Source organism: Podarcis gaigeae (genome assembly GCF_964106915.1).
Source record: "Podarcis gaigeae genome assembly, chromosome: 8".
Lineage (NCBI taxonomy): Eukaryota > Metazoa > Chordata > Lepidosauria > Squamata > Lacertidae > Podarcis > Podarcis gaigeae.
This window is the reverse complement of record NC_139684.1, coordinates 52,883,356-52,895,573: the sequence shown is the minus strand read 5'-3', so window position 1 is coordinate 52,895,573 and position 12,218 is coordinate 52,883,356. Positions and strand designations below refer to the sequence as shown.

Genomic DNA, 12,218 nt, shown 5'->3' with positions numbered 1-12,218 from the left:
GAACATGTGCACTAAGTGAAAGCTCCTAGGTGTTTTTTTTAAAAAACCCTCCCCTTATTGGAAGCCCACTTAACTGCCCAGGGAATCAGCAAGAATAGGATTCTTGCTTACATTTTACTGATGCCTCATTTTTATCCTCTTAAGATAGCAGTTAAACATTGTTAATTAAAGTAGCAATATATTAGATTGTTTGATGTACTGCATCTTGATAGTATAAAAAGGAATTAGATTTATGTTGAAAATATATGCAGTGAAGAACATTTAACAACATTCGTCATAGATTATGAGAAAACATGGACATGTGCTGCTTTTCATGACTTTAATGTTTAACTACAGAATGCATACATACAAGAAGTGGGAGAACTAAAGCCCAAGAGAACTAGAAAGGCTACAAAATACAACACGTGGACCAATACATTTACAAAACATTCAAAATCCTTACAAAATGGGCTGTATTGGTCCTTTTTGTTCTTTTTACAAACTCAAACTTTGTGGCCACAGGGGAGCAGTTAACAGATTCACATCCTCCCCATCCCAAAATTTACAAGTGTCAAGAAAGAAAATCTACAGGCCTGGTCTCTTGTTTCTTTTGCTAAACCCACTAGCCCTCTCCCAAAGGGCCCAAAGTATATCTTTGCCAATCAAAACAAAAGAAGTCCTCCGCTCCAACGTTCGTGCCTCTTGCTGGCAGCATGTGATACTGGGAAAAGCAATATACTGGACCCTAATCCTAACTTTCCCCCACCCAGTCCCCCATATACTGTAGGATCCTGTGCTCCAATGCATCCATTTCCCCCCTCTTTGACAACTTTGTGATTTACAGGTCTCCCACCCACAAGAAAAATAAGTTACATAATATTTAAACTGGCTTTTCCATATTCTTTGGGAGTCTGGGAATGTCAGGAGAGCAGATCTGCCCCAGACAAAACACTTGGCATCAGCAGCCACCACTTCTATTACAGGCTGGTCAGGCACACAGTATGTGCCTCTCTTGAAACACAATTCGCACAAACCCAAAGTTCAGACAAATATTTCTGTTCTGTGTATTTACAATAGTTTGAAATTATATTCACAGCATCTTCTGAATTTTGGCCAAGAGTCAAAACTTTTGTTTTTAAAACTTTGGAACATGCCCACAGAGGAGGAGATTTCTCACACAAAGATCTGTGATGTAAGCCCAACATGGGGGAGGGAGAGGCAGCCTCCAAGGTCTGGCTAGACCCACACACATTATTCTGTCAGCTTGATGGGATGGAGATCTCCAGGCTGGCACAATTTCCAGGGTGGTTGCTTTCTCTAACTAGCTCCAGTTCCTTCCATTACTTGTTGTGCCTGTTTTTGCCCCATACAACATTGCGCAACAGACTGGAACAACCTACAACAAGGAGAATAAACTTTATTTCAAGACACAACTTCTTCTCCTCTGCAAGTACCAGAGTTCCTAGGACTGAGCCCCCCAAATACACTGAACAACTAACTGTTTAAAATTACTCACTTTTCAATTTCTGGAGCACAATGGACAAACTCGTGATTCCAGAACTTAAATGCTGGGTTTTTAATCAGCTCGATGAAGGTAATAAGGAGACCCCATGGGTGAGGCCTATTTACAATCAGTCGTTCTAGCAGAACTCTGTAAAAGAGAAACAGATTAAGGCATGGGGAAGTCACACCGCGTGCCAGTATGAAAGACATGATGCAGGAATATCAAGGTCCCGCTGAGAATAGGTAACCTCATGGGAATGCGTCTGGCAACATTAATTAGCACTATGCCGCTTTCAGAATGTGGAAGACTTTGCTTCTCAATATAATGTGAGAGTGGGAAACTTGATTCTAGACTTCACCACTGCAGACTCTAGCTGCAGATTTGTGGGGATGAATGCTCCTCCATCCAGAAAAGGATCCTTGTATGGAATCTGCAACCACCTCAACAGCTGCCTTTCAAACCATGTGAACCCTCTAATCAACACTGGAAGTCCTACTCTATATGTGGATAAGAGGGGCAAAGCTTAGAGTGTTTGTTAAATTGCCAGCAGTGACTTGCTACTGCTGCAACGGGGACAAGCCACTTTCTTCCTGGTTGCTGGGCAGGACAGCTTCAGATAGCAGTGGACCAACTAAGTGTTAGCTCCTGAAGCTTCTCCCCAGTTCCTCATTGTCTCTTTTGTGAGAACTAGGCAATGTAGAGATTGTTTTAGACTCCTTAGATCTCTTACCTGGTGATTTGTTCTTGAATAGCTTCAGTGTTGGCCTCTGCAAATAGGTAAAGCATGGTGCAGCTGAAATAGTGAGTATGACTGTTTGGGTACCGTAACTGATTGGCAATTGCATTTAGGAAGAGGTACCGACCTGGAACACAAAAAAGGTAAATAGTTAAGATTCTCTTAAACACAAAGGAAATCAACAGTCCTTGCCTGGCTAATTTGTTAGTTCCAAGAGTTATGTCCGAAAGCCGGGAAGGTTAATTAAATGGGTGCTGCCACCAGTTGACATGAATTTCCCAGGCTCACTTCTCAAAGTTTCTTAGTTTGTAATTCATTTTCATAATGGCTTACACAAGGGGTAGTGGCAACATTTTGCAGCCTGGAGGCCACATGCCAGGGGTGGGATCAAAAGCAACTGATTTGACATTAAGCTGCATTCCAGCTATGTAAAAGTAAAAGTAACCGGTTTCTACAGATACATACAATTAACTCTGTTCTCCATACAGCCAAGCGAGAGGCATCATCATCACAGTTCAAGGACACATTCCAAGCTGGCAAACTCAACCAAGGAGAGTGGGTCATGGCCTAGGCTGGGGGTGGGGAGTGATGAGGTCTGGAGGACCACATTTGGCCCTTGGGCTAGAAGTTCCCCACCACTTAGATGGCACTAAATAAACCCTTTCTATATATTAGTTGTGGAATATTTTAAACATAATTTCTAAAATCTAACAATATTTTAGGGTACAATCTGGCCAAATTAAAGCAAAGTATTATCCATGTGGGCTAAATGGTGAGATACAGGATTGATTCTGTCATAGAACACCAATACCTGCAATTATCAGCTAGCCTCTGAAGCCCAGTATCAATTGTAAGGCTAGCACATTATCAATTATACAGTATTTATGTCTGACCTCACCAGGTTGATTTCCCAGGCTCTTTTTCCCCCATAGCCAAAGACCTAGAGATAAACCTCTTGCATCTGATTTAACATTAGGGTAGCTGATTTGAAGTACTATCAAGCTTCCTTTTTTACCTTCTGTGTCCAGGTCAACAGCAAGATTCTGGAAGATATCCATGTGAGCCGAGTGGGTGATGGTGCTCATGGAAGGAGTGCTACCTTTGTTGTGAATATGTGCAATAGCTTGAGTACCTACATACAGCACCAGGGCATTTATCAGCTGGATATTGTAGCGATTGCCAGGCTCATTTGATACCTAGTGGGGTGAACATAAAAGAGGCAAAATCACTGCCTTGGACCTCCGAGACAAAGAGCCCTGAAGAAAATATATTATGTGATTACGAATATTTAAACTGCAGAGTATAACTCACTAAAACGTCTGCCAAAGCCATTAGCTTTAACAGCAGGCAGGTTTCTCTTATCTCCTCTATCACTAATGCTGCACAATCCATCCCCAACTACGTACTAGTTTTTAAAAGATACCTGCATTACAATATAGTAAAAAATTGCTAAACACAGACCCACAGCTCCATCAGGATGCACTATCTGGGCCAGGTAAAACTGATCTTTTCCTAATTTATGTCTCTTTAAGAGGGGTTGATGTATGACACATTCTGCAGTGGGATCAGGGCTGAACTGGGATCTTTCCTCTCTGATGACTAAACTATGCATTTGGCAAGCACCAGATCTATGATTTTTACTGTGGGTCCACCACTGTAAGCCTCAATCTGATAGTTATTTTTAAGGGAATCCATGTAAAACTCTTCAAATTCAAGAAGATCTGTTTTAAGCCTATTGGATCTCATTTTTACCCAAATATCCCCCCACAAAAAAGTAAAGAAAATCTCTGTTTGGGGAGTAGTAAGAATGACACACTCAAAATTCCAGAACTGCCCACAGCCCCAAATAAGGTTGATGAGCCCTGCTTTAGACAGAGGACCTAAAAGCCTGTTTTGGAGCAAAAGACACAGCAGACACAGGACTGCATGCTAACCTCCACTCCCAGACCTCTTCCTCAATCTGATTTTTGAGTAAGCCCCTCACCTGCAAGTTGCTACGCAGGTCGGACAGGAATGTGACTGGAGAACGGGTTTTGAGGTAGGAATCCAAATCCTTCTTGAACTGAGGTGGCATCACTCCAGTGAAATTGGTAAGTATCCGTGGAGCAATATTAATCTCACTCAGCATGTCCACCTGTTGAGCACACAGAAGCATCCTAACGTTATTTTCTACCATTCAGCTGTTACCCATCTGAAGTCCACAGGGAAGGCTGAGTATCACTCTTGTATCACCACCACCACCACCATGATCTTAAATGTGACAGCTGCTTTATCTTGCCCAATGCAAACCAAAGCGACTTACAACCAACCAAAAAAACCACCCCACATCAACATATTAAATATATTAAAACCAGTGGGGAGGACAGACATTGAAAACATCCTGCCCAATTCTAAAAGGCCACAGATAGCTAAGGGCCAAAAGGCTGGTTACAGAGTAAAGGTTTTGCTTGGTGTTTAAATATATGTTATGATGGTGCCAGGCGAGCTTCCCTGGGGAGAGCATCCCACAAGCAGAAAGGCACCACAGAAAAGGCCCCTTCTCCTGTTAACACCCTCTGGATCTCTCATGGTGGTGGCACTCAAAGGAGGGCCTCAGGTGTAGATGTAGCATAAGCAAACAGATATGCTGGAACAGATGCCAAAGTTCAAGTGCATCTTTACTACTAAGCAACGACTGCAGTGTATGTTCCAGGACAGAATGCTCTTTTCAAGACCAGGAGTTCACAATGACATTCCCCACCTGGGGCGGTTCAGTGCTATAAACAGCTTCCCTTAAGGCTGGGGGTAGCTAATGGGGTGCCCTTCAGATGTTGATGGACTACAACTCCTGTCATCTTTAAGCACCTCCCTTCTAGTTGGGACCAACAGGAGTTGGAATCCAACATCAGGAGGGCATTATATTGGCTACCCTGTTTCATCAAAGCAGGTCAAGCTGACCCACTAGGGTCTTACTGACACAGTTGTTTATGCAAAAGCATCAACACCACTGCACAATCTCAGGTGCTTCAACAGATGAGGTCTCATACAAACCAGGCCTTGTACATTACCTTAAGGTTGGGAGTGAACGGATCTGGAAGCCTCATATTACGTGGGAAGGCACTCAATATAAGATTCCTTAGCTGAATACAGTTTGGAGGAATCACATCGCAGAAACCATAGTGGTAGTCACAGAGGAATTCTGGGAAGTCATGTAACAGGACCAACAACACACGCAGAGTACCCTACAAAAAAACGGGGGGGGGGGGAGAAAACTAAGTATCTATGCTAAATCTATGCAAAACATCTCAGCCAACACTATTACCAGAGCTTTCCAAATGTTTCATGTTGGTGACACACTTTTTACACACACAGGTCAATTTCCTCATCCACAATCCCATGGAAAAGGGCTGTATGATTTGAACTTTACAGTGAAGCTACAATTGTGCTGGGAAAATAATCCAGACCATCACTGAATTGTAACAAATTCTCTTCTGCTCTATTCTAAATTCTACTTACCTTGTACAGAATTTGCATAGGTTTGGCAAGTTCCACATTCCTCAGGAAAGGAGCCAAATATTTAAACAGATCTATCAACAGCTGAGCATACATAGGCCACCCCTGGAAAGAGAATTTACATGATAAGAGTTATGTGATATTTGCTAATATATTTACTATAATGTCTGAACTGGATTCCACTTAACATTGTTGGTAGAACTAACAACTTGCATATTACAAAGCAGTATACTACATTAATCTGTCAGGGCTACCTGAAATATGAAATCCATAGTGAAACCAGCCACTTATGTACAATAAGGGGCACTGTAGGGGTTGAATTCTGGACATCAGGGAAATGGAAGAATGAGTGAGATTTACTGGAAAGACTTGGTCACATCTGCCCCAATACAGTGCAGCTGTGGACTCTCAGAAGTTTGATACAACCTACAAGGCTGCAAATGGTTCCTTGCAAGTTATATCAAACTTCTGTTTAACATCTATGGCTGCTGGAGTAAACTAATTTAAATATTGATTTTAAATAGAAAATAATTTTAACCTCTCTTTCTCTTACACTGCACAATCCTGCTCCCTTGGCCCTGCCTAGAAACAAAATAGGGAACTTGTCCATTGCAGCTCATGTACCTCTGCACCATTGTCTTTGTCTGCTCAGAGACAACCAAAGGGCCAAGCATTTTCAGAAGCAAGGGCTGGTAATTAATAGGCAGAACAGTTTATTTTCAGAAGATTAAAAAGTACTGTCCTTTTTTTAACAGAGAGGAAGGGTATTCTTAAATTGAGAACTGAAATAATTCCACAACTCAGATAAAAAGTACATAAAGTATGCACTTTAGTCAAGGTCACACAGGTAGAACTAGTGGAAGGAAGGGCCTCGTAGCAATAATACTGGATCACATCCTACTGAGACAAGCACTGGATCCCAGGACATGCCATGATATGTCGAGCCTCCTCACCACCACCACTACTGCAACCACACTATCAAGCTCATAACAATTGTAGCATATAACCATATTTCTCCTACTTCCTTCTCCCACGCAGCTGGGAGGCCTGGCAGGGTTTAGTTTTCACTTTTACAAAACTTAAGGGTTATGTATGAAATAGGAATCTAGGTTTAAAACACTGCTAAGTTTCAAAACAAATCAACTTCAAGCCACAGCTTATAAAGTTGGCCTGTTAATTAACCACGGTTTGCTTTAAAGCACACTCCTGAATCTAGCAGCTACGTTGTGGGAATATGGTAAAGACCTTAATAGCAGACATCAGAAATTTAAATGGCATAAAGTCATTCTAGTTAAACAAAACCTGCAAACCAAGATGCATCCTTATTCCCTTTGGAAGCTTCGTAAGTTACAGAAGATAAACTGCAGCCACACCTTCTGCTGTGGTGTATGTGCCAGCATTCTTGCAATAAATATCCGATGGGAGATCAATTCTAGCCAAGCATAAACAAAACCTGGAGCTTTTGTAGGTCTCAGGATGTGAAATGTGTTACTGAAATAAAAACATACAACACAAGCTTTGTGTCAGATTTGTTTAAAGTACTGCCAAGAATCTGCATTGAACTGAGACCATCCTTGAAGTTTAAATCAGGCAGAGGTGGTTAAACGTTTTAAGGACCAAGAGCCAGCATTCACTCTTGGCCAACCCTACAGGGCCAAATGCCAGCAGCAATGGGTGTTTGTGAACCTCCAGCTGACTCATGCAAATCAGATGAAAAGGGCAGGTTATCAGCTCCTTCCTGCACATCAAATGTTCAAGCTGATGATCAGGGAGGATATGATTTGTTCTATGGCAATATACTAGGAGATTTGAATCTCCCTGCCCACCCCCAGGGTTGCATCTGCCTTGAAGGCAGAATTCCCTGTGGCCTATGGGTAGTCGTAATGCCCTTCTGTAAAGCCCCTCTGTCTCCTGCCCAATAATTCCAAAGCAATCAAACTACAACTTATTCCTTCCACTGCATTTAATGCCAAAAATCTGTGGATTTTATAAAACTGTACAAGTAAGTTTGCCATTTATTTTAAAAGTGCATCAAATATTTCTCCAAGGAATGATGGTGGCCCCAAACCATTCAAATGTAGTAAAAGATGCACAATTAAGATCCAAGACAATAATGTACCATATAGAAATCACAGTTTTAATAAACAGATTCACTAAAGTAAAGGAGCGTTTTAGTTGCCATAAATTCCCATAGGTGTCCAGATGGCAGTCTGTACAACTATAATAGCACCACTCCTGAGTGGAACACAGGGTCAATGTCCCAACTTGACCAGGGATTGAGTCTGGCTAAAGCCCGAGAATGTTCTAAATCCAGCTCCACAGCTGCAGATCCCAATGTGGGACTCCAGAGAGATTAAGACAGAGCAGTATAAAAACCCTTCCCTCACACCAAGAGGCTGATAAGCATTGGTTCCATACACTAGAGAACAGTCCGTGTAGGGAAAGAATCCCACATATGCCCACACATTTTCTTAATGTGCAATTATTCCAGTAACCAAAATAGACTCCATCAACATATTTAGAATTACACAAAATTAGTGTTAACTAAAGTGAACTGGTGTAGACTCAATGCAAATCACAGAACTCTAGAGCCAAAAGACCCAAAGTGTCCTCTAGTCAATTAAATGATACCTACCAGAAGGCTGTGAGTGTCTGAAAGTTTATGGTTTCCAGGACATGCTCAGGAGCATTTAATTCTAACAGCAACATGATGAAAATGCGGTGGTAGGGAAGCTGCTGGAATTCACTTTGACGAACATCATGATCCTGCAAAAGGACTCCCACAACTATCCCAAGAACCTAGAGGTAAAAAGGCAATGCGCTCAGAATGCAACTTTTATGTATGCTTATAATTACTGCAATGCCAACTGGAATTCATGCACATACTCAGTATTTTTTGAAGACAATACAACAAACTGGCAATCTTGACTGCAACTTTACAATAATATTTTCTGCCCTTTCACATGTAAGTGAACGAGAGATATGCACATTTCAAACCCTTATTCAGATTTATGTAATGCTTTTCCTAAGTGCTCCAAGTACATCCTGCATAGTACACTGACATTCTTTACAATGTAGCTAAGGATATCTTTTACAGAGGAGGCAATCACCTGCCAAACATCATCCATAGATTGAGCACGATTTAAAAACATGGAACTCCTAGTCTGTGTTTGTAAAAAAAACATGCTGCACCAGTTCCCATTCATTTAATAAGGAAACCTTTGCCAACCTGGCCCCATGGACTACAACTCCCACCAGCCTCAGTCATCACAATTCTCAAGTATACTACCCATTCTCACAAACTCAAGATAGATGGGTACAGGGGGGGGGGGAGGGTGCTCCCAACCTTGTTGAGCAAGTTGATCTTGGTGACTGTGTTGGTGGCCTCCCCAGAGTGCTTCACCAGCAGTGCAATGAGGCGCACAAAGGCATCCAGGTTGTGGTAACACTTGGCACGGATCATGGTGGGATTGGCAGCGGGGTTGTGCTGCTGCTCAGCTTGAGCACGATAGCTGATCTCAACACACATTTCAGTGCAAAGACGGAAGAATCGTGTGATCAAATCATCGGTTTTCAGGATTCCTTGCTGATGCATCTGTAATGGGGGAAAAGGTAGACTCAGACCTAAAGAACTTCTCTTTTTTCTAAAATCAATCTAGTAATGTTCTATCTAGACATGATGGAAAGCAAGTGGGCTAGACTGTAACACTGCAGTTTGGCACAGAAAAGGCTGGTGATGCTTCTTAGGGTCAATTCCTACATTACCAAGATCATTTCTATGTAATCAGGTCCCACACTGGTAACATCTACATCCAGGAACCAGGTGGAAAAGGAAACTATGCTGGCAAGGAAGTAAACACAACACCCATGTTGCCTCTGTATGTAGGCATTACTGATGCTGCATGCTATATGCAGAAAGGGACATTTCTTACTGTGAATTCCTGTTCTGCTTCTCCTGGAGGGCATTCCCAACCAGTGGGATAGCACCTCCACCTGGAGCAGCAGACAGGGCCATCATCTTGATCTTCCTAGACTGGACTGGCAGAGCAGAAATAAACTCTAAATGCCTTAAAAGAACCAACAACCTGTACGCAATAACCCAAGCACACATGCAGCAAAAACATGAGGAGCAGCTTCCCATCTGTGCAGTGAAGCAGAAGCCTCAGAGCAGCTTGGCCCACAGGAAACAATGGCAGGTGGAATACCCTCTGGGTGACACTGAAAACAGGAATTAAGTGCAATAGACAATCTCCTTCTCTCAAGGTTTCTAGAGTACATTCCAAAACACTGGAATATGAAGGAGCAATACCATTCCAGAGTAGACTGGAACTATGGAAGCTGTACTTTATGCAGAATACCACACATCAATTCTGCAGTGTTGAGAGGCCCAACTAGTCATGCTTCTCCTCCAGGGACACATTGCTAGACTAGGATGCAGAAGTGAATGGTCCCTTCCACATGATGGTAGGAGAAAAGCAAAAGTAGTGAAGTGAAATTCTAGGCAGGGAAGCTACATGGTGTAGGAGGGTTAAGACTACCCCTCTTAGGAATGTAGGCACATGAGAGTGGATTGTACTCCTGTCGGTTTCATAAGTAGTCTGTCAATAGATATTTCAGTCACTTGCAAGATCTGATATCACAATTTTTAAAGCAATGGTTATTCAGGATGAAATTCTCATTATGAAAGCATTCAAAACGCTTCTCATAAGCAATAATCTCTAAAATGAAGAGAAACTAAAGTGGTAAATATGAACAGAAAATTCTGCTACTGAACAACAGGGCTCCATTCATCAGTGATCCATTCACTCTGGCATTTTGCAGGGGTCAACGTAACACTGAAGGCAGACCTGATTTTCAGTTTATTCCCTACACATCTTTATCGGTTTTACTTGTGCATTATTTAGGCAAATTATGTTGCATTTCAGAGATACTGCAACTTTTTCGGGTAGCTGTCTAGGGATCTTGGGGGAAAGGCATGTGAAATTTTGCTGTCCTCATAAGTACTGAATAGTTTTCATAGCCACTATTTTCAAAGTGCTCCATACACCAATAAGGCAAAACTTTAATGGCAAGTACCACTGTTTCTGCAGTCTTAATAAATACATTTCTATCTGGAAGAGGACCTGCAATTTACTTTATTCACATATGCAAGCAGGCCATGGAGTGGCTACTTGAAATGCAACTAAAATAAGGCAGCAAAGAAGTTTTGGCACCTCTGAAGGACAACTGTGGTAGCGGAGTAAAAAACTGGCAAACTGCTTGCCATATTCCATGCCTACATATGTAAAGAGATTCTAGCTTTTGCAAACACCTCTCTAACATCTGTAACATAGAGTCACCTGAGTGGGGGGAACCGAGTTAAGGAAACTGCATTAAGTAGTGTACAAGCAGTGGCCATACCTGGCTGGTGGCAGTCACCCTCCCCTTCAAGGTGGCTGACCCAAGGCCACACCCAGAGGGCACAGGGATTCTCCTTGGAGCATATCCCACATGACCTCTACAGCTGCCTTCAGAAGAGCAGCTGCTTCCTTTAGGCACAAAATAAATGAGTGGAAGACCCTTGGGACTGTCAAGAGCTGCACGAAGTGCCCACTGGCGGTGGCATCTGCTGCTCAGGTACGTGCTCTGCCCTAGCTTCTTAGGTTTCTCTCCTCAGAGCAATGACACACCCTCCACCCTGAGAAAGCCAAAGAGCTCTGTGGGGCACTGGGAATCTTTTCCTTGCTGACCACTGCGCCACAGCATGCAGTCCCCCTCAGCCAGGTCTTTCTTCATTTAAAGAACACAACCTCCTAGTGGATGAAGTGGAGAGCCCCCAGCATCATGATACTGGCTAGCACAAACAAACAACCATTTACTAACATGTTTCTCTACACTGATATGACATGTTGCACTTACTGCCATTATGCAAAGTGGAATTTTTAAAAAGGGGAAATCAATATTACATAGTACTCTACTTGATCCAAGGGCATCATAACCTACTTATGTTGAATAAAAAGCACCTTTCTTTCCCCAAGCTCTACCTGTCCAACAAATGCAGAGAATGCTTTGGTGCTGTCACGCCCAGCTGCTGCAGAGTGGTAGAGATTCACCCACTCCCTCAGGAGATATTCTGCCTTCTCCCTCAGGCCAGGGGGGTCATCATACTCAGAGGCCTGAGAGATCCCAGAATGCATCATGAAATTTGGCCCTCCATGAGCACGGTCAATCATGGCTTCATAGTTGGACCGTACCACTTCCATCAGCTGGGGCAACCTATGAGAGATCCAGAACGAACATGCTTGGCTTTAGATTACTTGTGCTATGTGCATAATTTTAAAAAAAATACCCCACAATAAACAGCATTGTATTTCAAACATTTGCATCACATCCTTGTCCCACAGAGATAGCATATGAGATGTTATTATATTATTGCAACCAAAACTATGGTTTAGGGGCAAGAGTTGGGAGCCCAGTTGGCATCTTGGTTCAGCAGACCTTTGAACCAAAGTCGCCTAGATTTAAGTC

General features: G+C 42.5%; 1 protein-coding gene across 22 annotated transcripts in view; it reads right to left on the bottom strand.

The window, feature by feature from the left end:
• Positions 1–305: 305 nt before the first annotated feature.
• The window catches only part of CNOT1 (CCR4-NOT transcription complex subunit 1), a 61,481-nt gene continuing 49,568 nt past the window's right edge, over positions 306–12,218 (bottom strand). For 11 of the 22 annotated variants that reach the window (XM_083751330.1, XM_083751312.1, XM_083751331.1 and 8 more), the window contains 11 exons: positions 11,735–11,966; positions 9,058–9,306; positions 8,347–8,510; positions 7,085–7,202; positions 5,715–5,816; positions 5,267–5,440; positions 4,204–4,353; positions 3,235–3,415; positions 2,214–2,346; positions 1,496–1,630; positions 306–1,375 (listed from right to left, as the gene is read on the bottom strand). In XM_083751330.1, the coding sequence (XP_083607456.1) occupies positions 1,297–1,375; positions 1,496–1,630; positions 2,214–2,346; positions 3,235–3,415; positions 4,204–4,353; positions 5,267–5,440; positions 5,715–5,816; positions 7,085–7,202; positions 8,347–8,510; positions 9,058–9,306; positions 11,735–11,966 (1,717 nt within the window). In that variant the 3' untranslated portion in view covers positions 306–1,296. Of the gene's footprint in view, positions 1,376–1,495; positions 1,631–2,213; positions 2,347–3,234; positions 3,416–4,203; positions 4,354–5,266; positions 5,441–5,714; positions 5,817–7,084; positions 7,203–8,346; positions 8,511–9,057; positions 9,307–11,713; positions 11,967–12,218 lie in introns of all 22 variants that reach the window. The other 11 variants (XM_083751322.1, XM_083751317.1, XM_083751320.1 and 8 more) reach the window with 1 other exon arrangement.